This window comes from Vicia villosa, linkage group LG2 (assembly GCF_029867415.1).
Source record: "Vicia villosa cultivar HV-30 ecotype Madison, WI linkage group LG2, Vvil1.0, whole genome shotgun sequence".
NCBI lineage: Eukaryota > Viridiplantae > Streptophyta > Magnoliopsida > Fabales > Fabaceae > Vicia > Vicia villosa.
The window spans coordinates 203,952,755-203,979,721 of record NC_081181.1 but is presented as its reverse complement, the minus strand read 5'-3'; the positions used below and the strand labels follow the sequence as shown (position 1 = coordinate 203,979,721).

The 26,967-nt window shown below is 36.7% G+C and overlaps 3 protein-coding genes across 3 annotated transcripts; all 3 read right to left on the bottom strand.

The window, feature by feature from the left end:
- Positions 1-11,465: 11,465 nt before the first annotated feature.
- On the bottom strand, positions 11,466-12,273 carry LOC131651119 (uncharacterized). Its single transcript, XM_058920787.1, has 2 exons — positions 12,067-12,273; positions 11,466-11,867 (listed from the first exon to the last, which is right to left on the bottom strand). Exons 1-2 carry the CDS (start codon positions 12,271-12,273, stop codon positions 11,466-11,468), a joined length of 609 nt encoding a protein of 202 aa, XP_058776770.1.
- A 10,273-nt stretch (positions 12,274-22,546) lies between these two features.
- LOC131651118 (uncharacterized) lies at positions 22,547-23,512 on the bottom strand. Its single transcript, XM_058920786.1, has one exon. The coding sequence runs from the start codon at positions 23,510-23,512 to the stop codon at positions 22,547-22,549; it is 966 nt and encodes a 321-aa protein (XP_058776769.1).
- Positions 23,513-24,760: 1,248 nt separating this feature from the next.
- On the bottom strand, positions 24,761-26,729 carry LOC131651117 (ABC transporter G family member 9-like). Its single transcript, XM_058920784.1, has 2 exons — positions 25,536-26,729; positions 24,761-25,426 (listed from the first exon to the last, which is right to left on the bottom strand). Exons 1-2 carry the CDS (start codon positions 26,727-26,729, stop codon positions 24,761-24,763), a joined length of 1,860 nt encoding a protein of 619 aa, XP_058776767.1.
- Between the last annotated feature and the right edge of the window lie 238 nt (positions 26,730-26,967).

Genomic DNA, 26,967 nt, shown 5'->3' with positions numbered 1-26,967 from the left:
TATATCTGAGAGGAATGATTGTCGAGGCGGAACCTGAAAATAAAGTATGCAATGTCATGATGCATGTATTGTATGACGAGTTTCTCCTGTATGTTTATCATAAAGTAATGTATGCAAAGTATGAATATGTATGTGATGTATATGATGTATGACTGATGTTGTTCTGAGAAAACAAATCTATGTATCCTTGTGGATTGGATATTTGATTTTGTTTTGAAGATGTGTAACTGAGGATTTATGATTTCTGCTTGGGGATGATCAGTAACTTGATGTACCCTGACTGGGGATAAGAAATATTAATAAACCATGTTGGAGAAGAACAAAGTGTTGGAGAACCAGCAGTGTTGAAAATGTAAACTTTGTTGAGGAGCTATGTCTTTGTCAGGACGAGTATGTTTGAAGATATCTTCTTGAGGATTGCTCTGTGGGGATATGATTTTGTGAAATCGGAATTGCGGGAAGGCGTGGATGCCTTGAATATTTCCCCCAGTATTATAGCAACTACCATCCCTGGATTTGATTAGGACACGTCACTGAGTATTGATCAAGATGTCGAACTGGACTTGCATAGATTTGCCCCTGCTAGTAGGAACTTTGGGAAGATTCGCCTTGCGAGGACTTTATGAGATGTGCACTATGGGCGACATGCCCCTAGTAATCGTATGATGCCCCTGACTGACCGGGAAGTAGCTTCGGGCCCACTTGGGTGTATGCCCTTGACTGTTTAGAATTTGAGAGATTCTTCGATTCTTGACTTGATTGCCCCAGATTGATTGGATAAACTGCGTCATGCCCCTTGTATATGTAGGATACATTGCTTCTTTGGAGTAATCTTTGTTGGTTGGGATAACTTTGAGTCATTAGTCATACCCTGTGCTAGTTCTTTCTGATGCTAACATTTGAAATTATGTAGCAGAATATGTTTAATAATTAATTCATGAGATGCAATGCATATGTCTGTCTTGAGTTTGTTGAAAAAACATTAAAATTGGGTATGTAAAAGCATGATGTTTATAAAAACGTGATGTTTGTAAAAAAACGAAGTGTCAACTCAGCATTTGTGGTAAACCTTAAGGAGTCAGGATACCTTTTTTGTGACAGTATGCTTTCGAACTAACCATGCTTCAGTTAGGACTTTTAAGGGTTGTAACGTGGCTTGGTTCACGGTTTAAGAAACGAAGGATAAAGGCTCAAAAATTGATTGTACCCACCCCTCTTCGTGATGATCTTCGATCCTAAGCTCAGTTAATTCAACTTGTGCATTCAGGTTCCAAGAGACTTTTGGATTTGCACCTTTGATAATGATGATGGTTCACGAGCAAGGAAAGCTTTTGAGATGGCAGTCGCTTCTTCCTTTGGTAGTCACAACATTGTGTTGTATATTGACTTCTCTTTTTTCATCTTTTTGATATCCCTAACTTTTGCCTGAACTATTTATTTCTGAGATTACAGTCAGCGGGATGCCTTGATTTTGTCTAAGTCGTCTTTTGATTTTTGACTTAGCAGGCTTTTCTTTGTATATATATTTTTCATTTTTTCTTTTGAAGATATTGACTGTCTTGTTTGATGATTGACGAACCATCATTGTCTTTTGATTGTCATCTCCAACACTTCTTTGATGTGTGCGGATGAACGCTTGTGATTGAAGCCTTTATCGAAAGGTGTACTGAATGATTCTCTTAAAATAGAATGCACAGCCAAATTAACTGAGAACTACCCTGCCCCAGGTTATAATCAATGGTTTTAATTAGTACAAGGAAGAAACTTCTACTTCTTAGGCTCAAAGGGGTTGACGAGGGATTAACATCCTTATATCTCCACTGTTTAGGAATTGAAACAATGCCTGTACATCGTCAACATAGTCCGTTCAAAAGCATATTGTATAAGGTTACCGTATTGTTTTCGTCATCCTCCCTCAAAAGGCATACAACTTTTAGTAGGAGTCGAGTATCACAAAACATATGCAAAGTAAAGACATAATTTAAAAAAGAGTGATAACGAGATAAATTACTCAAGACAAACATATGCAATGCACTGATGATGATTATTAAAACAAATAATGTCTATCATAAGTCAAATGTTTAAACAAACAGAAAAAGGAATTGCAACTGAAAGTAAAACTAATGATCTTAAAGTCCACCCTTCTAGCCATCCACAGTATTAGTACTCTTGTTGTGATTAGGCATGGTTGCAGGAGCGTCGAACTCAATTTCTCCGACGTCAATCATATCCTGGATTTTGTTCTTCAGCGGCCAACAATCATTAGTGTCATGTCCAACGCTGTCGGAGTGATAAGCGCACCTTGCATTAGGGTTATATTGATGAGATGCAGTATTAGGCTTCAGAGGAGGATCCTTTAAAGTAATCAACCCTGCTTTCAGCAACTGTTGTAACGCTTCAGCCAAAGTTATGTTGATTTTTGTGAATTGTCTTTTAGATGCGCCTTGTTTACGCTGGTTGCCTCTTTGTTGTGTCGGCACTTGATTGGAGGCTAGGACCGTCCCCACAGTATTAGATTCATTCCTCTCATTGTGCGCTTTCTTTAAGGTATTAGCATACGTAGCCACTTGAATTTTACCGCTTCGAATACCGCTTTCAACACGTTCCCCAGTCAGTATGAGGTCAGTGAATCCAGATGACGAACTTCCCAGCAAATGGCTGTAGAAAGGACCAGTCAGTGTATTCATGAACATATCAACCAATTCTCTATCATTCAAGGAGGGTTTGACTCTTCCAGCTAGATCTCTCCATTTTTGAGCATACTCCTTGAAACTTTCCTTGGGTCCCATAGACATGCTTTGTAGTTGTATGCGAGTAGGTGCGAGGTCAGCATTGTATTGGTATTGCTGGTAGAAAGCAACAACCAAATCTTCCCAAGTACGGATGTTGGTACTTTCCAGTTGATAGTACCATTCGAGTTGAGTTCCAGATAAGCTTTCCTGAAAGAAATGGATCCAGAGCCTCTTATCAGCAGTGTGAGGCTGAATCTTCCTTACATAAGACCTCAAGTGTAGTTTAGGACAAGAGACTCCATCATACTTAGCAAAGGCGGGAGTTTTGAATTTTGGAGGAATAACGACCCCAGGCACAAGTCCAAGCTCTTCAAAATCCAGCCCAGGTACCTTCTGAATTTCCACACTTCTCAGACGCTCTTCTAACATCTTGTATTTGTCATCAGGATGTTCATCCTCATGGTGATAGTCCTCTTCTTCTTCCGAGGGTTTGGCAGAATCATGGTTACTTTTTGCATCAGTTTTGATACTAACATCATCATCCTGCTCATCCTCATCACTATCTTCAGAGGGTTCAGCATCCCTGAGTTGCAAGATTGGTCTAAGCTTTTTCACCTGAGTCTTCTTACCCTTCTTTTTCTTCTTTTTAGTCAGCATGGCTTTCAGCTCTTCTTGCCCCTTGGACAAATTCAGAATCAAGGCTTGGAACTCAGTGTTTTGAGCTTGGAGATCCTTAACTGATTGTTCGAGATTCATGATGCTGAAATAAACAGCGAGGAAGGATGAGAAATCCATCATAGGAAACCTGTTATGCGATGTTATGAATGCAAATGAAATGTTTTCAAGGATCTTTAGGAATCTAGTTAGCAGCATTAGAAAATGAGTTGGTCACGTCTTTGTTTGAAGGATTCTAAATTTTGTCTTTGAACATCCTTCTTTGAGAATCAAGCTCACCATATCGAGTGGGTCATCGCCTCTGATTCGCGAACTTCTGAATTTGAACATGCATGGCTAGAGGAAAATAAATCCTCTTGCCCCTTGATTGGTACTGTGTCTTTGAATTGGAAGGTACGTGGCCAGAGGGAAATAAATCCTCTTGCCCCTTGATGGGAGATCAGTCTTTGATAAGAGCACCTGAAATTGTGCGCCCTAAATTCCTAAGATCCTTGAAAAGGTTAGTTAAATCATGTTATGCTTATGATGTCATGATGTCATGGATGTTATGCGAATGCGGTTCATTAGGCATAGTGTGGGGTAGTAAGGACAAACAAGTCCTTTTAACAAAACCTGCAAGGAAACGAAGGTTAGTAGCAAACACCAACAGGTCACGCAGGTCACACAAGTCACACAATTTTGCCTTATGGTTAGGCTTGCATGAAGTTCATAGGTATATACCCTTCTTCCTTTCGTTTAGTTGGTTCAACCTGTCCTAAAAAGTAACCGGGTTCTATGGTGCTCATATCCCTGATCTTTCTCGTGGGCATTGTCTCAACATAGCACTCAATCGGCCAGCCAAAAGCATCCCTTGAGTCCAATCTCAATGAGTGTAGCATCGAGTATCAACCGGCTTCAGTCAAGAATCCAAAGCCAGCTATCTCGCTACTTCCTATAGGCCAAAGTCAAGTTCAACTAAGGTTCTAAGGACGAATTAGTGCTTGTGACACCACGCGGTAGCCAAATGTCTCCTCGATCATATTCAAGGGCCATCAGGACAAACCAAAGCGTCGCACTAACGGTGGCCACCAGTTCAACCATAACGATACATGTCGTACAGCCTCCCTGGTCTCATGCCACATACCTAAGGTACACTAGATCCGGATGTAGGACCTTTCACACAGCAGAATTCCCAAAACAGCCTTGGAAGTTAAAACAAGCAAAACAAACAATAGAAAACATTTAAAGTGAATCCTAAACTTTTAAGGTAACCCCTCTTTTATCGAAATTAGTCCCCAGCAGAGTCGCCAGTTCTGTAATACGGTGAACTGACTTTTTATCGATCGAAATGTCGCGGTAAGCAAGAGTCGCCACCGACTTTTATTTTATCCAAACAAATTCGGAAAGGCAAAAAGAAACAGAAAAAAACCTTTTTAAAGAAATCTAAGTTCGGGGGGTAATTTATGCAAAGGGAAGGTGTAAGGCACCCTTTGCATCCATGGTTTTTTCATGGGCTCTTAATTGCTTTGCTTGCTCGTTTGTTTTTTTTTAAAAAGGTAGATGAAAGAAAAAAGTGGACTTTAGCTCGTAAATGAGCGTAGCCAGTTTTCGAAGAATTGTGAGAAAGAATATTAAAGATGAGCATTGCAAGGCAATTAGGGGCGATTACCTTAAACTCAGATGATAGGTCTCTTTTTAGCCTTTCAGAATGAAAGGGTCTATCCTTGCCATAAGAGGGCAGGAAGCCTTTCGTTTGGAGGTTGAAGGGTCGTCGAAGCATCCTTTGCCATAAGACTGTCCCATGCCATAGAAGGGCAGGTAGTCTAAGGCAAGGATCAGAATAAGCCTTTTCGTAGGCAGCCAGAAGATACCTCAGCCTTTTTTCCGTAGGCAACTTCCGAGGGTCGAGGTCATATTGTGTATCGAAGGCAGCATCATTTAGGGTCGTATGACCTTTAGTATTCGAGGCAGCATGGCTGAGGTATCCTCGAATTCGAGGGACGTGGCTTATTCTGCAAAAACACAAAGGCAACAGGCAACAAGGCAACAAGGCAGCAGAGAGGTTACCCCAAAAGGGTGCGTGTGTGCAACATTCTCGTGATTATATTCAGATAATATTTATCTTATAATTAGTGATTCTAATTGATTCAGAGTTGCACTCCCTAAATTACTAACCACGCAGTATATAAAGCAATAAAGGGGAAGGGGAAAATGAAACCAGCGGATCCCAATAGGGTTTGACATAAGTAATAATAAAACAAGAAAAATAATTAAGGTAAGGTTTAGGGTTACCAAACTTGTAGCTTTTAGAATCATCGAACCCTGAAAAGGCAAGCAAACCAAAAATAGGGTGAGCGTATGGCTAATTCAAAGGCGAGCGGGATTGACCCTAAAAATAAAGAATAAATAAATATAAAAACCATAGTTAAATAGGTAAGGGTACTTAGCTCGGATTTGATCTGATATGGTTGATAGGACGCTTTAAGGTTAACCCTGAAAAGAGACAAGGCAGAAGAAGATGAAGGCGAAACAAACCCTAATATTAAAATAAACCAAATAAAAATTTAAATTGAATTAAATAGAGTACTTAACTTCGTGTTTCGGAATAGGCGCGCAGTCGGGATTAATCATATTGCTAACCCTGAAAAGGCACAGAAGAAGAAGATTTTTAGTGTATGGCATGATCTTTGTAAACCTTCATTAGGGTACAAGTTAACCATGGTTAATAAAATCAATTTAATTAATTATTGGTTTTTCAACCTAATTAATTAAAATCGTGAAAAACAAGTTTCGATTAAACATCTTAAACCTAATATTTATTTCTATCAATTAATTAAATAAATTAGACAAATTAAACTAATTTTACACAATTAAAATAGAAACTTAATAATAGTTAAAATAAATAAATATTTTAATTTTTTATGTTTTTCTAAAGAAGAAATATATAACAAAATAATAAAATAGAGTGAAAAAAGATTTTGAAAGAATAAGATAAAATAATTATAAAAAACTATGTTATATAACAAATAAATAGAAAGAAAAGTTAAAAACACTCAGCTTTTATCCAGTGTGGTATGAGTGAGGGTGCATGGCATAGTCTTCACGTTCATTTGCGTTGGATGAGGGGGCGTCCGGATCCGAGGACTGGAGTTGAGAAGGAGCATCATGCGTGTGTGGTCTAGCATGCACAGGATCTGAGGACTGATTTTAACAAAACAAAGAAACGTCTTTGGGGAGAATCGAACCAAGGTACATGCAGTTGCTTGCTGGACACGCCTTCTCTCCACTGGGCTATGCTTGTTTTGCTGTTGACAATACGCGCGCGGATGAATACATACGATTCTTGGATCCTTCTTGATAAACGCGCGCCAGTTTTTGAACAGGCGAACCAGAGTGCGCCACATCATCATCTTCAAGCTTCCTCCGTCGCCTTAGACTGAAGCTTTACCTACGGAATTTTTCTGTTGCGATAGGCCCTGCATACACCAAAAAACTCCTACACGCACTCAAAATTAAGGGTAAGACCATGAACCAATTCGTATCATCCTTACGGACTCATCAATACCTGTTTCAAATCCTAATTTAGGCCAAATCGGAAAACCCTAAATTGGAGCTTTGCAATTCATTAATGGTGAAACACGGTATAGTCAAGGATTCATTAAATAAACCATCCAGAAACGTTCTAAGCATCCTATCAAACAATAATATGCATTCAAAAGTAGTGTATGATGCATGAAAAGGTGCAATCGATAGAAAGAAGAAGTGACCAAACCGGGACTTTTTTGCCTTGATTCTTGAACGCTGTGGACGATGGTGAGGGTCTGGAACGCTTCAAGGAGTGTCAATGATCGATTTGCAATCTTCGGAATGCCCTTATTCTACCCCAATCTCCAAAACCGAGTTTCAAGTTTTCTTTGAGTTTCTTGAATTTTCCTTGATTCTCTTGCTGCAAATCCTAATTTTCCACCTCCAAAAAAAACCTCCTCTGCATCAGAATGTGTCTGAGTATTTATAGAGAGCATATTAGGTCACTATATCTTGAGCAAATCTTGTTGAATCAAAAATTGCAATTTTGTTGGAAACTTGATTTCAATCTTTCTAAATTTGCCAAATTCCAATATTTTTTCACCAAGCTTTGTGGACCACGAAAATTAACTCATTAATGTGATATATTTGATTGGAATTGGAGCAAAATAAAATCTCTAACTATTTTTATGATTTTATATATTTAATTTATGATTTAGAATAATAAAAACCATAAAATAAATAACAAAATCCTAAAAATAATAAAACTTTGGTTTTAGGGCGTGCATGGGCTCAAAGTGAAGATTGGATTAGTAGAACATAGGCCCATTTGGAAGATTTTAGATTTTGTGACCTTTTCTCTTCACATTTTCATCACAAAATAGTCCAACTTTGACAAGGTGTATCTCCCTCAATTTTTGAGGTATGGAGGTGTTCTAGGACTTTTTAGAAACCTTAGAGAGTCCTCTAACCAATGTATTTGGTCTCATATCAAAATCATTTTTCATTCTCATTTTATGAGCTTTTGAAAAAGGTGTCTTTTGGTTGACTTTTGAAAAGGACTTATAATGTATGAAGCCATATCTCTTAAACCATTGACCTATGAGCTCTGATTCTTGGACCATTGGATAGAGGAATGAATTCCCTTCAAAGTAAGCTTTAGTGGGAATTTTTCTGATGAAGTATGAATATTTGGTGAATTTTCAAAGTTTGGTTGACTTTTTCAATTCATGCCCAAAATAGTAACTTTTGACTTTTGACTTTTCTGATCTTTCCTTGCATCATCATGATCAACCCTTGATCAAATGATGATTTTAGGGTTATGAGGATGTTGTTGACCAAATATCTTGTATATTGTCTTGAAATGACTGTTTTGCCCTTGAGAGTCGACTGTTGACCTAATCAGGATTTGAGGGACTAAATTTGCTCTGTTTGACTTGAAACTTTATATGGAGATACTTTGGGATGTTGGTGACCCTATGGAACCACCTTGAGCCATTGATTTAATGATTTTCCATTGAATTAATCAAACCCTAGTTCAGAGCTTTTGTATAGGAGAGTGTGTTTATGAGCTTTTGCCTATGGACTTGAAGCTTGAATAAGAGAAATAATGTGGGCAAATTTTGGGGTATGACAGTGTGATTCTCCTTTATAGTCTGTTGCTAATATGTATATGTGAGAGGATAATGAAAGAAAATGAACTTCATTGTCATCAAATAGAACAAAAAATAAAGGTTTTTTTTTTTCTTCCAATTTTTAAATAATGGTTTTTCAAACGTTTTCTCTCCTCAAATTCGATATATTTTTTTTAATAAAGGAGGTTACTAAAGGATACAAAATTAAAAAAGAAAAAAAAAGAGAGAATAAAGCAAATGAGTTCAATTATTTAAACTTAAGTTTGAATATGATTAACAAAATTTAAATACTAATTGAGAGAATCAACTATATTCAGTATTCAATATGTTTCAAATATAACTATAAATAAATTCATCAAAGAAGTCACCAGTTAATAAAACGAAACACTTAAAATTAAGCAAAAGAGCTTTAGAACAAAGAAGAAACAAATAGATCAAAAAAGAAGTGATAAAAATATACAAATACAGCGCATAATGTTCTCTTTCTTTCTCTGGTATAGGAACAAAAACAAACAATGAGAGTCAGTGTCTGAAAGCACTTATTAGGGTAAAGTGCGGCAACACATGCAGATGAATTAGGTGATATTATGTTCTGTAGGTGCCTAGCAGAAAAACGACAATCTGGTGTCTAGCCAAACTTGAGAGAACAAGCATTAAGTTTTTGGCTGCCTAACACAAAACTAGAAAATTGTTTCTTCACCTTTATGAACAGTATAATTTGCTTAACTGGTGAAGGGATAGCTTTTATTTGGATTTTTTATTCCTCTTTATCTAGATAGTTCTTTTTTAATAAGCAAAATAATTAGTAAAGAGAATATTAAAAGTAATCTTATTGTACTATTAGAGTGTGTTTGGATGAGGTAATTAGAAATTTTAAGGGAATTTAAAATTCAAAGCAATTCAAATGATTCAATTGAAATCCATTCATTTTAAATTATTTTGTTTGGATGAAGTATTAAGGTAATTTATTGTTAGATTTTTTGGGTGATTTTTTTATAAAATATAAATTTTTTGGACCAAATTAAAAAATTGAAAAGTAGGGACCAAATTGCAATTTTTAAAAATTTGAAGGACCAAATTTTAAATTTTAAAAATTATTAAGGACCAATTTGCAATTTTTTAAAAAATTTTGGGGTCAATTTTATAATTTTGGAAAATATGAAGACCAATTTGTAAAATTTGAAGAAGTAATAATAACAAATACATTCTATGGAACATGAGAGGAATTTCAAATTCTTTGGTTTTTGGTGTCATTTCAAAATGATTAAATTTAACTTAGATAAAATACTCCATAAATTTCCATCATTTTAACAATTCTTCATTTTTGTATCCAAACAATGGATTTTGGTCAAATCATTTTAAATTCCCTCAAAACATTACTTTCCCTCATTAAAATGCTCCATCCAAACACACTCTTAGAGTTTAGTGCAAGTAATTTAGATAGATGTTTCTACTTTCTAGTGTACGACTGATTTTGAAAGCCTGCAAGACGCATACCATATAAGATCTAAAATATTTTTAACAGTTAAATTGTAGTTAATATTTTATTAAAATTGAACTATAACTAATCTAGGGTGAATGTCATCTTAAAATGATTCTGACATGCTCCAAATAACATGATTTTGTTTTGGGATTGAATTTTATTTAAGATCAATATTGTTTTCATATATTTAACTATAATGAATTTTTTTATATTTTAAATAAGTGATCATTTTATTGAAGCAATTGAATATACAAGGTACTCAAACCCACATACAACAAGGATAAAAAAAAATTAATTATCTCCTAATATAATTTAAAGGATAAGAAAATCATTCAAAGAAACTACACTTAAAATGATTTTCGCAATCTAAAGCTGCCCATTTCCAAGATAAAAATTTGATAGACAAAAAATAATTTTTAAAGTTGAAAAAACTTTTTCAAACATGACAGCATAACTTGAATCCGTTCGCTTCCACTGATGACAACGATAAATGAAACTGGACAGAGTCCACTCAATGCCTCCTACTTGCCTTCCAACCCAATTCAGGACAACATCCCAGAATCTTCTAGCAATGTGATAGTCGATAAACAAATAATGCTTGTTTTCATCCTCCTGGAAACATAATGCACAACTTCTACTATTAACATAATCACTACTAATTACACCTCTTTTCACCAATTGGTCTCTAGTTGGAAGCTTGTTAAGAATCACTCTCCAACCAAAGATGAGCACTTTTGAAGGTTCTTTGATCTGCCATAAGTTTGACTGGTCGACATACAAATTTTCGAAGCACAAAACCATTGGAAGTTCTTGCCAATTCAGTATAACACGAGCTAACAATGAACACATTATAATTGTCAGCTAGCTAGGAGAAATTGTCCTCGACAGTAGGATCTGGTTCCACATCCTGCAACAAATTTCTTAATCCTCCACCTGATCAATGATAGTGCCATCAACATCTTCAATGTTAACCGCTAGATCCAATTCTAAACCGACCCAAACCTGAACCCTGAATCTGCTATGCTAGAAAAAGGGTTACCTGCTAACTCAAAAACTTCTGGAAAAACTTCTTTCAAGGTTTTATCATCTAACCACTTGTTGTCCCAAAAAGCTATTTTAGATCCTTCTCCAAGATGATACACAATGTTTTCAGTAAAACTATTTTTCTACAGGCCTTTGTTAGCAGCCAATTTTATTAGATTCGTCCGCCAAATATAATTACTTTTTTCTAATCAATCTTTTATCTTTGATGAGCATAATCTTTTATGGTTTTTGTCCTTAATGTCCTCGAAGAATTGACTTTACATACCAAATATTATTCTGACTTCCTTTACTTAGAATCAGAGTATCATCAACATATTGGATGATATCTAAAGATACCTCCTCATTCACAACATAACTAAGAAACTCTCTTATCTCCACGAATTTTTCATTACTCTAGGAAGGCCCTCCATAACCAAGACAAACAAAAAAGGGATAGAGGACCCCCTGCCTCAACCCCTTCTCAACTTTGTAATCTCTAGTGACACTACCATTAACAATAACTTGCATTGTACAGTTGAATATACACGCCTCCATCCATTGATTCCACTTCACCCTAAACCTCATTCTTTTGAGGATAAACCCAATATAATTCCAATTCACAATATCATAAGCATTCTCATAGTATACCTTCACAGCCAAGAAACTTCTTCTATCTCTGTTAGCCATGTCTAAAACTTTGTTCACCATCAGAACACCATCCATAACACTCCTTCTTGAAATAAAAGCATATTGGTTTGTGGACACTAGCCTTCCAACAACTTTCCTCAACCTAAGAGCCAATAAATTGGAGAGAATCTTGTAGAGGCACACCACCAAGCAAATTAAGGATTATTAATTTTGGGAATTTGAGTTATGAAAGAGGCAATGCAAGCTTTAGTTAACCCAGCCTTAGAATGAAAATCTCTATTGAACCTAAGCACATGTTCCTTAACCACATCCAAACTATTTTTTAAAAACTCAAAACTAAAGCCGTCAGGGCCTGCACTTTTACTACCATCCTCCACACCATTTTTTTGATTTCCTTCTTTGAGAAAGGTTCTTCAAGCATGTGCCTATTAGAATCTGAAAAAGAATCAAACTCTAAACTCTCAAGAGTAGGTCTAAATCCACCATCTTCTTTAAAAAAGTTCTCAAAATGACTCTTCACTCCATCTTTAACCTCCTTCAACCCTTCTACTCTATCATGAGAAATGGTCAACATATTTATATTATTCCTTCTCACTCTCTTTCATCACTTTATGAAATATTTTGGAATTCTAATCACCGTCCTTGAGCCACATTTGTCTAGATTTTTGTCTAAGGATTTTCTCTTTTAACTCCAAATTTCTCCAAATCTCATTAGAGACTAGAGCTCAGTACTCCACCATTATAGCTATAGACCATCCATTACAAGTGACAAGCAAATTATCTAGATCATTCATCTCCTCCACTGCATCCTCCATTTTCAGATTTATCCAGCCAAACACATTTCTATTCCACCACTTCAATCTACTCTTATTGTAATTTAGCTTTTCTTTGAGAACAAAATTGCCACTCCCTGTCACTTCAAGATTTTTCCACTCATCTTCAATGAATTTAGAGAAGCTATCATGGTCAAACAAACAATTGTTTAAAAAATATTTTATTATTTTATTTTACTTATGTATTTAAACACTTTTGAAATGGGGACTATCCTAAAATAGAGAGTTTTCGCTAACATCATCTAAGATGAAACATTTAAAACATAAAGAAACTCTATTACTTTGTATGGTTACTTACACTTATGCAATTAAGTGGCAACACCACACATGCAAAGGTTGACAAATGTACAATTGTGTGGGTCGAAAATTTTAGATTTTCATCCACATGGATGTTAATTGAGTGAATTAATTATAGACCCCAAAGGTTGGTCTAGCGGTGGAGGCTTGGGTCTTGAGAGTGTGCTCCTCTCAATGTCTTGAGTTTGAATCCTGCTAGATGCTAGCAATCCTTGTTGGGCCAGTCCATACAGAACTTGGACGGCGGGATTAGTCCCTCTTAGATAAGCCGGTCGCAAGGCCGGATACCAAGATTTCCAACAAAAAAAAATTAGATGATGATGAGTTTGACGACATAAATCCTTCATATATTGTGTCAAATGGTGGGGATGTATTACAAACACTCTCGTAATTAAGTCACGTACAAAGGTAAATGTAAGGATAAAGATTTATAATAGTATGTCTTTGAGTTTCTATCGTTCATTAGACATTATAGTTAAGGTTTAAGGTCTAGAGGTTATAGAACCTTCTCCAGAACAATTGTTTCATTGAAAAGGTGTCATGATATCCTGTGACTCTCCCCATGTAATGAGTCGTAGAGGGCTTCTCAATTAGGACTCACTACACCTCTTGGACGTTTCCGTTATATGGTCCTCTTTATTTCATAAGACCTGAGTGATTTGGAATTGTGATTTGGAATTCAGAGGATTGACACTCAACCTAGTCTAGAACAGTAGCCTATAAGGCTTAGTTGACAAAGCCAAGCTATGGCTTTGTTTCTAAGTTCTTTATGATTCAAGAGGGCTCGTTCTTCTTTGAAGGATATAGTCACCATCATGATCCTCAATGGAATTTGATTAGACAAAAGGAATTGAATAGTCATTATTATGACATGGGACACACCATTGATATTAGATTATATTAGGCCTTTATTTAATATTCTGTATTTTAGTTTATTGGGCCTTATGTCATACTGGGCTTACTATACGATGTATATATACTGGCCCAGCTGGATATTGTAAACATAACATTTTTACACACAGAAATTCAGATTCTTCTTTTGCCGCCTATGGCTTATTCATCATCTTCATCAACACATAACCTGTAATATGGTATCAGAGCACAAACCTTCTTTTCCGCATCCTTTCTTTCTTCTCACATAACACCTTCATGACATCTTCTGACGAAGACCCTACAACACCAAAATCAACGCATATATCCATGGATCCAAGCTTGAATCCAAGAAATCCCTTTTACCTTCATCCGGGTGAAAATCCAGGTGCTACCATTGTTGCTCCTCCTCTTGATGACAACAATTACCACAACTGGAGTAAATCTATGCGCCGTGCCTTAACCTCCAAGAACAAGATTTCGTTCATCAATGGCAGCCTCCCAAAACCACCATCTACCGATCCTGATTTCGAGCTCTGGGATCGCGCCAACAGCATGGTTCTCTCATGGATCAATCGTACCTTATCTCCCCACATTGCACAGAGCACCATTTGCTTTGATTCGGCTTATGAACTATGGGAAGATCTTCGTGAAAGATTCACGAAAGGTAACTACTTTCGCTTTTCCGATCTCCTTCGCGATTTACATTCGATTCAGCAAGGCGATAGATCGTTATCCACATATTTCACCGATCTGAAAATTCTATGGGATGAACTTGAAGATTTACGCCCTACACCTTCATGTTCATGCCCTACACCTTGCACCTGTGATTTAGCCAAAGCTGTGCGTAATTACAAACACATGGAATACGTTTCGTGCTTCCTCAAGGGTCTCAACGACAACTATCAGAATATTCGCACCCAGATTCTACTTCTTGATCCTTTGCCCAATATCAGCAAGGTTTATTCCTTGATTGCTCAACAACAGATTCAAACTTCACCGGCTTCCACCACAACACCTGCTATTCTATATGCAAATTCCAACACAAAGCATAAAGGGAAAGCTCCTTCGAAAACTCCTATGCTCTGCACCAATTGCAGCAAAACAAACCATACTATCGACAATTGCTACTTCAAACATGGTTTCCCTCCTGGATACCGTTCAAAGAACACCAAGAATGCTCCTGAATCCAAGCCTGCTGCCACGGAAAAAGAACTTCCTATATCAAAGGAAGATTACCAGCTTCTGCTTCAACTACTACAACAATCAAAGAAAGACAATTCGCAGGCCAAGTCCAACACACCAGATGCAGGCATCATATCAGGTATAGTCCCTACAGGTAAACCCTTTCATAATAGCTCTTCATGGATCTTAGACTCTGGTGCTTCCCACCATGTATGTCCCTTTATCCAACATTTCTCCACCCTTACTAAAATTCAACCTGTAAATATTCACCTACCAAATGGTATTAAACTCTATGCTAAATTTTCTGGCTCTATTATTTTAGCAGATAATTTTCATTTACATGATGTTTTTTATATGCCTGAATTTCACTTTAGCCTCATATCTATATCCAAACTATGCAGCACATCACCTTACACCATTACTTTCTTACACAATTCCTGCTTCATTCAGGATGTGTCTACCAAGCAAATGATTGGTCAAGTGACTCAGCAACATAGCTTGTACATCTTGGACACACTACCCATCCACACAGCTAATTGCAATACTATTAACATCACTCAAGTCACCTACCCCCTGTGGCACCATCGCCTAGGTCATCCTTCTTTAGAAGTCTTACAATCCATGTCTAAGCAATTTCCTGTAATCAAAACTCATAAACATTCTACATGTAATACTTGTCACTTGGCTAAGCAAACAAAATTGCCCTTTCCTACAAGTCATTCTATTTCTACTCATTGTTTTCAACTTGTGCATATGGACATTTGGGGGCCTATCTCCCACCCTTCCTTAGATGGTTACCAATATTTTTTAACTGTTGTTGATGACTATTCTAGATATACATGGACATTTCTTATGCATAACAAATTTGAAACAAGGCTGCATATTAAGAACTTTATTGCTTACTGCCAAAATCAATTTTCTTGTAGCATTAAAACTCTTAGAACTGACAATGGTACAGAATTTCTAATGCCTTCTTACTATGCCTCTCTTGGCATATTGCATCAAAGGAGTTGTGTGGAAACACCACAACAAAACTCAACTGTAGAAAGAAAGCATAGGCATCTCCTTAATGTTACTAGATCCCTGTTATTTCATGCCAAACTTTCCAAATGTTTTTGGTCTTATGCATTGTGTCACTCTACTTTCTTAATAAACAGAATTTGCAGCCCTCTCCTCAACCAACAAAATCCTTACCAACTGCTTTTTAAAACGGACCCTACATACAATGACCTCAAAACATTTGGCTGCCTTGCCTATGCCTCCACCATCTCTAGAAACCGAGACAAACTGGACCCTAGAGCCATTAAAAGTCTATTCTTAGGATATCCTAGTGGTATTAAAGGCTATCTGCTGTTTGACCTACATAACAGATCCATCTTCACATCTAGGAACTGTAAATTCCATGAGGAAATCTTTCCTTATGCTCCACAGACTATAGATACCATCCCTCCTCCCCTTGACAATAATAGTTCCACCATTCCCTTCTTATTTGATCCCCACACAACTCAACCTACATATAACCATGTTAATCCCATTCATGAAACACCTCATACATCACCAACAAATTCTGCTACTCAAGTAGACATCACAGGTCCACAGATTCCTGTTAATACACAGGAAATTCAATCCACTAATGCACCTACAACCACCATCAATCCCCCACCAAACAGAACTTCTACTAGGCTTAGATCTGCACCAGCCCATCTAAAAGATTTCGACTGTAATGCCATTTATACTCCTCATTTGTATGACATTTCTAAATATATATCTTATTCTCACATTTCTCCTACTTATTTTGCTTATATTTCTGCCATTACTACTGATGAAACACCTAGTAACTATAAACAAGCAAGTCTTCATCCTAAATGGATAGAAGCCATGAATAATGAAATCACTGCTCTAACTAAAAATCAGACTTGGACACTATGCACTCTTCCTAAAGGCAAGAAAGCAATAGGTTGCAAGTGGGTGTACAAAACAAAATTCAACTCCAATGGTACTATAGAGAGACATAAAGCAAGGTTAGTTGCACGAGGATTCAACCAAATTCAAGGTATTGACTACTTTGAAACTTTTTCACCAGTTGCAAAATTGACCACTGTAAGGCTTATCTTATCTCTTGCTGCTTCCTTAAATTTGCACCTTTTTCAACTTGATGTACATAATGCTTTCTTACATGGCACATTGGATGAAGAGGTATACATGTCTCTACCTAAAGGCATGTCCCCTACTGCACCTAACCAAGTCTGCAGACTACTCAAATCCATTTATGGATTAAAACAGTCAAGCAGAAAATGGTTTGAGAAGCTCTCTAATGTCCTTATAAACAATAACTTCATCCAATGTACCTCTGATCAATCATTATTTATTCACAATTCCAAACATCATCATACTTTCATTCTAATATATGTTGATGACATTCTCCTTGCAGGAAATAATCTAGATATCATCAACAACATCAAACAAACTCTGCAGCATCATTTTCACATTAAGGATCTCGGGCACATGAAATACTTCTTGGGATTGGAACTGGCACGCAACAATAATGGAATCAACATTTGTCAACGCAAATACACTCTGGACCTGCTGGCTACAACTGGAATGCTTGGCTGCAAACCATCTTCAACACCTATGGCTCGCGACACAAGACTCCAATCTACTGATGGCACACCATTAGAAGATCCAACACAATATCGAAAATTAGTCGGGCAGCTCATATATCTCCTCAACACAAGACCTGACATATCATACGCCGTCCAGCAACTCAGTCAACAAATGAATAAACCAACTGATGTCCATTACTCTGCAGCCATGCGCGTACTGCGTTACCTCAAAACCTCTCCGGCCCAAGGAATCATGTTCCCTACAAAGAACACTCTCCATCTCAAAGCCTTTTCTGACTCAGACTGGGCAACATGCCCAGAAACTCGTAAATCCGTAACAGGCTATTGCATCTACCTAGGCGAATCACTCATCTCCTGGAAGTCCAAGAAACAAGCTACCATCTCACGCAGTTCAACGGAAGCTGAGTACCGCTCTATGGCTTCCACTGTATGTGAGATACAATGGCTAACAAACCTTCTTACAGAGCTTCGCATACCTTTCACCACCCCTGCCGTTCTATACTGCGATAACGCATCAGCAATACACATAGCAAACAACTCCTCCTTTCACGAACGCACCAAGCATATTGACCTGGACTGCCACTTCGTACGCGAAAAACTACATCAGAATTTGTTCCGTCTACTGCCTGTTTCATCAGCTCAGCAACTCGCGGATATGTTTACAAAACCTTTAGATTTCAAACCATTTTCAGAGAATATTTCTAAGCTAGGATTATATTCCATATACCCCAAGCTTAAGGAGGGGTATTAGATTATATTAGGCCTTTATTTAATATTCTGTATTTTAGTTTATTGGGCCTTATGTCATACTGGGCTTACTATACGATGTATATATACTGGCTCAGCTGGATATTGTAAACATAACATTTTTACACACAGAAATTCAGATTCTTCTTTTGCCGCCTATGGCTTATTCATCATCTTCATCAACACATAACCTGTAATAATTGATGTCACACATTTCACTTCAGAATTTGTTATAATTTTTTAACCTCTCGCCATTGCCTAGTGTATCCTCTGCCCATGATAGTTGTCACTAGTTTATGGGGTCTGAATTCGACCTCTGTTCTCCTCTCTATGCCATGTGAACCTTAGTCTTGAGAGTAAGTAATATAGGTTGAGGCATGCATTGACCACTTTACAAAAATCACAAATTCATTGATAGTTTTAATGGGAAACTAGTTTTTCTTGATTGATGTGGCACCCATGTATTGGTTTGATTATAATGACTCTTTTATCATTCTAAACAAAATTATTTTTTCAAAAAATATCAAATATTTTTCTATATTTTTTTAAATTTTCGTTTTTGCAAGCCTTCCCCTCCCCTCTCCTCCCCTCCAAACTCCCAAACATAGCCTTAAGGAATTTTATTGCAAAATAGGTTTATACTCTATTTTTATTCCTTTTGTATTTTCACTTATTAGTGAGTTTCTCTTTATACATCATAGTTGCTTTGTCTTTCTCATTTAATATGCCCCTTCATCATTATGCCTTATGTGATATGTGTATCTTTTTGGTGTAATGAGATGATAACTTTGTTGGTTTTCTTTGCCTATATGTGTAGTGCTGCCATCACATTGGTGGAGGTTCCATCCTAAATGTTTTTCCTTTCCCACTTAATAAAAAAATGGAAATTTAAATGAAAAAGGAAGAACTTAATGCTAAAAATTCAGTTTTATTGATCGAATTGATTATAACGATGACGAGGTTGGTAATAATGATGAGGTTGGCGATGATGAGATGAACTTAGAATGTCAAGTGATTTGGAAAATATTATGTTGCATTTTACTATGACAATTATTATCTTTAGTCAAAATAAGTTTATTGTATTTCTTTTATGAATACTTATAAAAACTTTATATCGTGTTCTTTTATTTAGTAAGAGATTTTATATGGTTTTTAAAATATTTTTTTGAGTATTTATTTTGTTAAATGTATAATAAATATTTTAAAAGATATTAAAAAGTTAAAAAGATATTAAAAAAATATTAAAAGATATAAAAAACTTTTGTGTTCTTTAAGCACTTTTAGTAAAAAAAAAACATTTAAATGGGCCTTTAAGCCCTTTTTATACAAATAAAAATAAAAATTAAAGGTGCCTTTAAGGAGAAATTAACCTACAACCCCTTATATTTTACTTGGCACCTCCTTCATTTTTCATTATTTCAAAAATGTTTATGAACAAATTTGAAGAATGCTCAAGAACGAAATTTTTGGTAACATACCAAAATTCTTGTAGTACAATTATAAATTTTCGGTATAATTTTTTGAAAAATAAAGTAAAACTTTTTTATTATATCGGAAATTTTGAAATATACTGCAATTTCCTATGAATTAACGGAAATTTCAAATTTTCAGTTTTGTTATTTCCTGTGAAAGAACGAACCCATGTGAGTAACACTTTACCACTCTGTTTTGCAATAATTGAGGGGTAAAATGACATGTTTTCATGACGCCCTTCGTTACCTCGACTCTATAATCGAAGTTTTTTTGTAAGCAAGTTATATTGAAAAAGAACGAAAGTTCTTAGAACTCGGTTACAAAGAGGCAAAAGCCAGTAGGAAAATTACAAACCAAATAGAACCTAACTTAAGTAAAACAAAGGGTTTTTGCTAAACTCATAAAAGTTATAATTAGAATGTGTAATTTTCCCGACAAACGACCATCTCCAAACAAGGATTTTACAACTCCAAATCAAGTCGCTTGAATTGCAATGTGAGCTATTAAAGATAATGTCATTCCTGCACAACCATATACTCCAGACAATGGCCAACCAAATACTACCCTCCTTCCCACTCGAAGAAGTAGAAAGAATACCTCTTTTCAAAAGAGAATCTCTAGAAGGAATTTTATTCTTGAACATTCTCCAAACAAATGCTTTAACTTTTTGAGGAACCTCCACCTTCCATAATAACGCGAAGACAAAATCAAATTGATTGGCCGGTCCGAGCGGAATAGAAAAATTCCTAATCGCACCGAAGCAAGAAGAAACGGTATAAATGCCTTCGACCTCTATCCTCCACTCGGGCCGATCCGGCCCCGAGGGCTTAACCACCGCTGCTGGCAGCAGCGTGTTCAACCGGAACAGCGCCTCCTCCGCTCCCGGTTCAGCCGAAAGACTCACGCCGAAATCGCCCCACTTCCACACGCCACTAACCCATCCTCCCATACCGGAAATAGCAACTTCCTGCAAAAGAGAAGACGAAAACAAACCCGGAAAAATCACTTTTAGAATACCCGCCTCCAACCAAGAAGCATGCCAAAAAGGTATAGAATGACCGATACCGACACAAAACTTGATATTAGACGCTAAAAAATCTTCCGGAAGATGTTTACCCAAAGCCATTAAATTCGACCACCACACCGATTTACTATTCCGAGTTTTTGCTTTCAAATCACCAACCAAAGCCTTCACTTTAACATCCACGTATCTCGCCTTTAAAACCCGGAACCACAAAGAATCGGTAGCTCCTAAAATCCTCCATCTCCATTTTAGAAGAAGCGCAAGATTGAAATCTTCCAAATTCCTTATACCAAGACCGCCTTTTTCAATTGGAAGACAAACTTCTTTCCACTTTATCCAATGAATTTTCCTTTTCTCCGCCGAAGCCCCCCACAAGAAATTGCTTTGCATTTTATTAATCTCCCCTATAATCTTCCTAGGAGCTTTGTAGAAAGATAAAGTAAAAATCGAGAGGCTACTCAAGACCGACTTCAAAAGAGTAATTCTCCCCCCAAAGCTAAGACATCTCCCTTTCCAAGAATTCAATCTTTTCCTAAAATTATCCAAAAGAGGCTTCCAAGATGAAATTCTTCTAGGATTGGAACCTATAGTAATACCGAGAAATTTAAACTCTTTTGACTCCCTCCTACACGAAAGAAAAGACGTTGCCACTTCCAAAAAGTGAGGATTAACATTAATACCGATAATCTTGCTTTTGTGATAATTAATACCAAGCCCCGACACCAACTCAAAACCTTTCAAGACCGACTTAATAGCCCAAAGATGATTCCAACTTCCATCTCCAACCAATAAAGTATCGTTCGCAAATTGGAGAACATCTATGAAGCAATTACCGTTCACCAAAAAGCCTTTATAATCACCATTTTCCACCGCTTTGTTAATCAACGCCTTTAACCCCTCCGCCATTATAACAAAAAGAAAAGGAGAAATAGGATCTGCTTGACGTAAACCCCTTTCCACTCCAAACTCCTTAGAAGGACTACCATTCACTAGAACCGACATCTTACTAGTAAAGACCAAAGCCTCCATCCATTTCATCCACAACGTCCCAAAACCCATCCTCCTCATAATATATCTAATGTAATTCCAACTAACTTTGTCGTACGCCTTTTCGAAGTCTACTTTAAAAAGTAGACAATCCTTCCCTTCCTTAGACGCAAAATCCACCAATTCGTTAGCCATTAAAACCCCATCAATCATTTGCCTACCCGGAACAAAAGCGCTTTGGCAATTAGAAATAATCGACGAAAGAACCTTTTTAATTCTACCGGCCAACAACTTCGAAATCACTTTATGAATACAACCCACTAAGCAAATAGGTCGATACTCATCAAGGCACAAAGGATTAGAAGTCTTCGGAATAAGAGAAAGAAAAGACGATGTGATAGCCTTCGACAAAGCCGCCCCTTTATAAAAGTCATTGAAACAAAGAATGACATCTTCTTTCAAAAAATTCCAACATCTCTTGATAAAATGAAGAGAATAACCATCCGGACCCGGACTCTTCGACCCATCACAACTCCACACCGCTTCCTTAATTTCCTTTTCCGAAAAAGGAACTTCAAGAGATTCACTATCTTCCCTACTCAATGAATTCAACGTGATGCCATCAAGAATAGGTCTCTCTACACAATCTTCTTTAAATTTATCCTCAAAATGCATTCTAATCGCCTCTTTAACATCCTCCACCGAATTTACCATACCTTCACTAAAAATAAAAGAGCTCAAGTGATTCCTACTTCTCCTCTCCTTCATAACTCTATGAAAAAACTTGCTATTATTATCCCCATCATTCTACCACTTTATTCTAGACTTTTGGATAAGCATATTCTCCTTTATCTTGAGATTCATCCATATTCGCTTTGACGCCTTCTTTTTCTTCACTATCTCCCCCGCATTCAAAAGCTCCAAATCATCCAAAGCATTGAGATCCCTAACACCTTCCTCCACTTCTAAATCGAACTTGCCAAAGACATTCATGTTCCACCATCTTAAACGATCTTTTAAAAGGCGTAACTTCTCTTTCAAAACAAAGTCACCTCTACCTTGCACATCCAACCCCCTCCATTCCTTCTCAACGAACAAGATGAAGTTCTTATCGGTGAACCACTCGTTGTTGAATTTTAAAGGTTTAGGGCCCCAATCCTCCTTCTCCGAAATCAACCACACCGGACAATGGTCCGATATATCCCTAGAACCAATCAATTGCCCCACAACACCCCACGAAGACACAATAGAATCCGACACAAGAAATCTATCGATTCTACTTTTAGACTTACCATCTCCACTAAACCAACTAAATTTCTTTCCTCTACACGGAACATCCACCAACCCACTCTCTTCAATAAACTCGTTAAATTCCCTCCACTCAACATTACTCCTACCTTCACCATGACCAAACCGCTCGCTTCTTTTTTTAACCGCATTAAAATCGCCTCCAATGATCCATTCCCCATCAACAAATTTTTGTTTTAGAAGCAACAATTGAGACCAAAGAACACGTTTATCACTAATAGAACAAGCCGAATAAACATTAACAATATAAAAAATACCTCCATTCCACGAGACTTTATTCCCAAGATAACCAATCCCAGCAAAAGAAGAAATCACCGATACACTTTGATTCTTCCAAATAGATAAAAGACCACCCGATAGACCTTCCGCCTTTAAAAAAGAAAAGCCAACATCCTCTGATCCCCAAAAACTTTTTACCGTCAAATTCGTCACCTCTTTAAGCTTAGTTTCTTGAATTAATATCATATCCGCCCTACCATTCCGAATAATGTGGCTAATTCTTCTCCTTTTAACTAAGCTACCTCCCCCCCTTATGTTAAAAGAACACACAATCATCGCAACTGCTCTGAATACTCCGACTGACCTTCCATACTTTCAATTACCACTCTCTTCAAATCATCTAATTTATTCTCAACATCCCTTCTAGTATCGCCAGACACCACTCCCAGTTTAGCTATAAGGTTCTGGAGTTTTCCTTCAGCAGCAAGATCAAAATTAGATAAAATTCTATTATTGCCCCTCTCTATATTAGAATCCCCTGATAAGTTACCATTGGCCACCGCTTCTGTTGAACCTTCAGGAATGGCGTTAACAACAGGGGCAGAGAGCAAAGGAAAAGCACTCTATAATCGAAGTTAAATTCCTTTCGCATCCGAGGTTAAATGTGTTTTTTTGTAGTAATGTAATCTTTGATACGTAGGCTCTAACTTCTTGAAGAAGAAATCATTGAGTACGGCTAAACATATACTTTGTATCTAGATTGGATGAGAAAAAATATTAAAATGAATAACATTGAATGGTTTAACTTTTAGTTAAACTCGAAGGAGAAATAACCCAGTTATGTTTAGAAGACTGACAAATAATATATTTAAAAGTCTGACCATATTGTTTTTAATACAAGAAAGAAAAGATACATTTCATTGATGGAAAAGGTGGATGACCAAAACACTTGTCTTGAAGCCATATTTAGGAGGTAGAAGAAGAAGCCAAAATGTTTGTCTTGAAGCCATATTTAGGAGGTAGAAGAAGAAGCCAAAATGTTTGTCAAGAAGGGTGTCCTGAAGTCATATTTGGGAGGTAGAAGAATACTAAACATCTAACAATTAGTAATCTTAACCTTGAAGAACTAAAAAGAAAATAATCAAAGACTTAGGATGTTACACTTTAGATGTTTGAAATTCAAATTTGTCACCTAGAGAAAAACAAGTTACAAGAGTTTTCTGAACAGTAACACTCTTTCAAATTGAGCAATGAAGTTATCATAAACTTAGTGGATACTAATTAATTAACTAACTATCCATTGAGTAATTAATTAACTCAATTTAGTTCCAATTATAGCCTGAGCATAGCTTTCAACTTAGCCTCTTGTTTTGTTATAAGAATTGATAATATTTCAAGTAACATATATGATGTGACAATGTTATACAATTGAAAAACTACATATAGATTACTTGCAACAGAGCTGTATAGCATACATGACAATAAAAAAATAAACTAAGCCAATTTCTTTGTGATTCCAATTCTCATAAGAGCCAAATAAGCTATAAGCCTATAACCAATTAGCATTATTACTAGAGCCATTGCAGCTATCCATTGTGTCTTCAAATCAAGCCCCACTTGTTTTATAGGAGGAAACTCTTCAATAGGACACTGACCTTCAGAACAAGGGTATGTTTCTCCAATATGAAACTGTGATCCAATAAACAGCTGATATGTATAGTAGCTAATAGAAATATACTTCACCCAAGCAATGAACTTTGGAACATTCTGAACATAGAATCCACCAGCAAGTAAGAAAACCAGCATCATCACTGATGCAAGTGTTGTTGCTGATTTTTGATCAAGTACAACAGCTCCAAGTGCAAGTCCTAGTCCTTGTGCAACCAACACACTCAGTAAGAGGGTGAAAAGTGTTTCGAAGAAGTTTATCGCTGTCGCTTTGAGTCCTGCCATGAAATATGTTATGAGAAGGAAGATTGTGGGGAGGACTAGCTCCATTGGTAGGTCAGCTACCATTCTTGAGACGAAGTAGGAGGAGAGTCTGTACATTCCTGAGGATCTTTCTTTTTCTAGCATCATTAGTTCTTGAGGGAAGGTGAAGATTGCTTGGAAGAGTGGGAAGAATCCCCAAAAGCCTGTTATGAAGAATAATAGTCCAATCTGCAAAGGAAGTTGAGATCATGAATATAAAAAAAATGATGGAAATACGATGTTTGGTAATGCAGTTCGGCCAAATGTGCCTACGTTCAGAGTCAGGTATTATCATTACCTGATCCTGCATGTGCGACGTATCAGATTTATACCAAAGTAGTCCTGAAATAATTGCAACCACAAGAACTTGACCAATCCTAAGGCCAGAAAATGATTCATACTTTCTCTCTTTAATATCTCTTCTTAACAATACAAAGAATTGTTGTGACCAGCTAGTAGGCCATTTTCCAGAACCTTTCTCTTCAAATTTACCATCAGACTCATTGATTTCATGATGTTCTAGCTTCAATTGTCCATCAGAGTTACTCTTAAATGCTGAAATCAGTTTTTGCTTGTCTATAACATGGTCATGCTTGGCGTCATCGGTGTAGATACCTGCAAAATTGATGATCCGAAATATTAAATAACATGTTAAATTTGGTAAGAATGCATAGGAAATTTTAATTATTTTTTTACCATTTGCAAGATCCAAGAGGAAATCTGAAGGGTTCATAGCCATAGCAGGAGCATAACCAATATTAGAAAAATGTTGAATAGCTTCAGAGCCTTTTCCAAAATACAAAACATTCCCTTCAGCAAGCAACAGAACTTTATGAAACATATAGTACAATCTACTCGAAGGTTGATGTATTGTCATCACAATAGTCCTTCCGCCTTTCGCTAAATCCGACAACGTCGACACAATTCTCTGCGCTGTAGTAGAATCCAAACCAGAAGTTGGTTCATCAAGAAACAACAAACTAGGGTTTATAAGCAATTCCTGTCCAATACTAACCCTTTTCCTCTCACCCCCAGAAACTCCTCTTAGATGAGTATCTCCAACGATGCTATCTTCGCACTTCGTTAATCCAAGTTGATCAATAACGTTCTTCGCCAGTGCAACTTTGGCTTGTTTTGTGAGAGTATTTGGTAATCTAAGAAGTGCTGTGAAAACTAGGGTTTCTGTCACTGTTAAGTGAGGGTAAAGAACATCATCTTGTGTAACAAAACCTGTGTTTCTTTTTATGACATTTGAAAAAGGTTGATCATTGTATGTTATTTTTCCTTGAAGCTTTCCACCAAGTCTTCCTCCTAACGCTGTTAACAGTGTTGTTTTTCCACTTCCTGATGGACCTAACATTGCTAGCATCTCACCTGGTTCAACAATTCCGTTTACTCCTTTTAGTATTGTTTTCTCTTCTACTTTCACATTCTTCTGGAACAATCCACCGTTTTTGTCGTTGATTTTGTACACAACATCTTCAAACTGCATAAACATCATCCATCAATGATACAAGATTATGATTTATCATCGTAAATACATCTGAAAAAATTAGTATTAACAGTTTCATTCATTTTCATCTACAATTAAGATACATCTATCAAAAACATAAAGAACAGATTAGGTAAATTATGAAACACACTCATCATCATGCATGCATACATACCTTAAGAATCACGGGACGTTTTCCTTTGTGCAAAACAACAGGTGCTTCTTCATGCAAAGTCTC

Excerpts from the sequence above, each read along its gene's own strand:
- LOC131651119 (XM_058920787.1), bottom strand. The coding sequence starts at position 12,273 with ATGTTGACCATTTCTCATGATAGAGTAGAAGGGTTGAAGGAGGTTAAA. Across the intron at positions 11,868-12,066 it reads AAAAAATGGTGTGGAGGATG|ATTCTCTCCAATTTATTGGC; the intron begins GTAGTAAAAGTG and ends TGCCTCTACAAG.
- LOC131651118 (XM_058920786.1), bottom strand. The coding sequence starts at position 23,512 with ATGATATTAATTCAAGAAACTAAGCTTAAAGAGGTGACGAATTTGACG.
- LOC131651117 (XM_058920784.1), bottom strand. The coding sequence starts at position 26,729 with ATGCAGTTTGAAGATGTTGTGTACAAAATCAACGACAAAAACGGTGGA. Across the intron at positions 25,427-25,535 it reads CGTCGCACATGCAGGATCAG|ATTGGACTATTATTCTTCAT; the intron begins GTAATGATAATA and ends CTTCCTTTGCAG.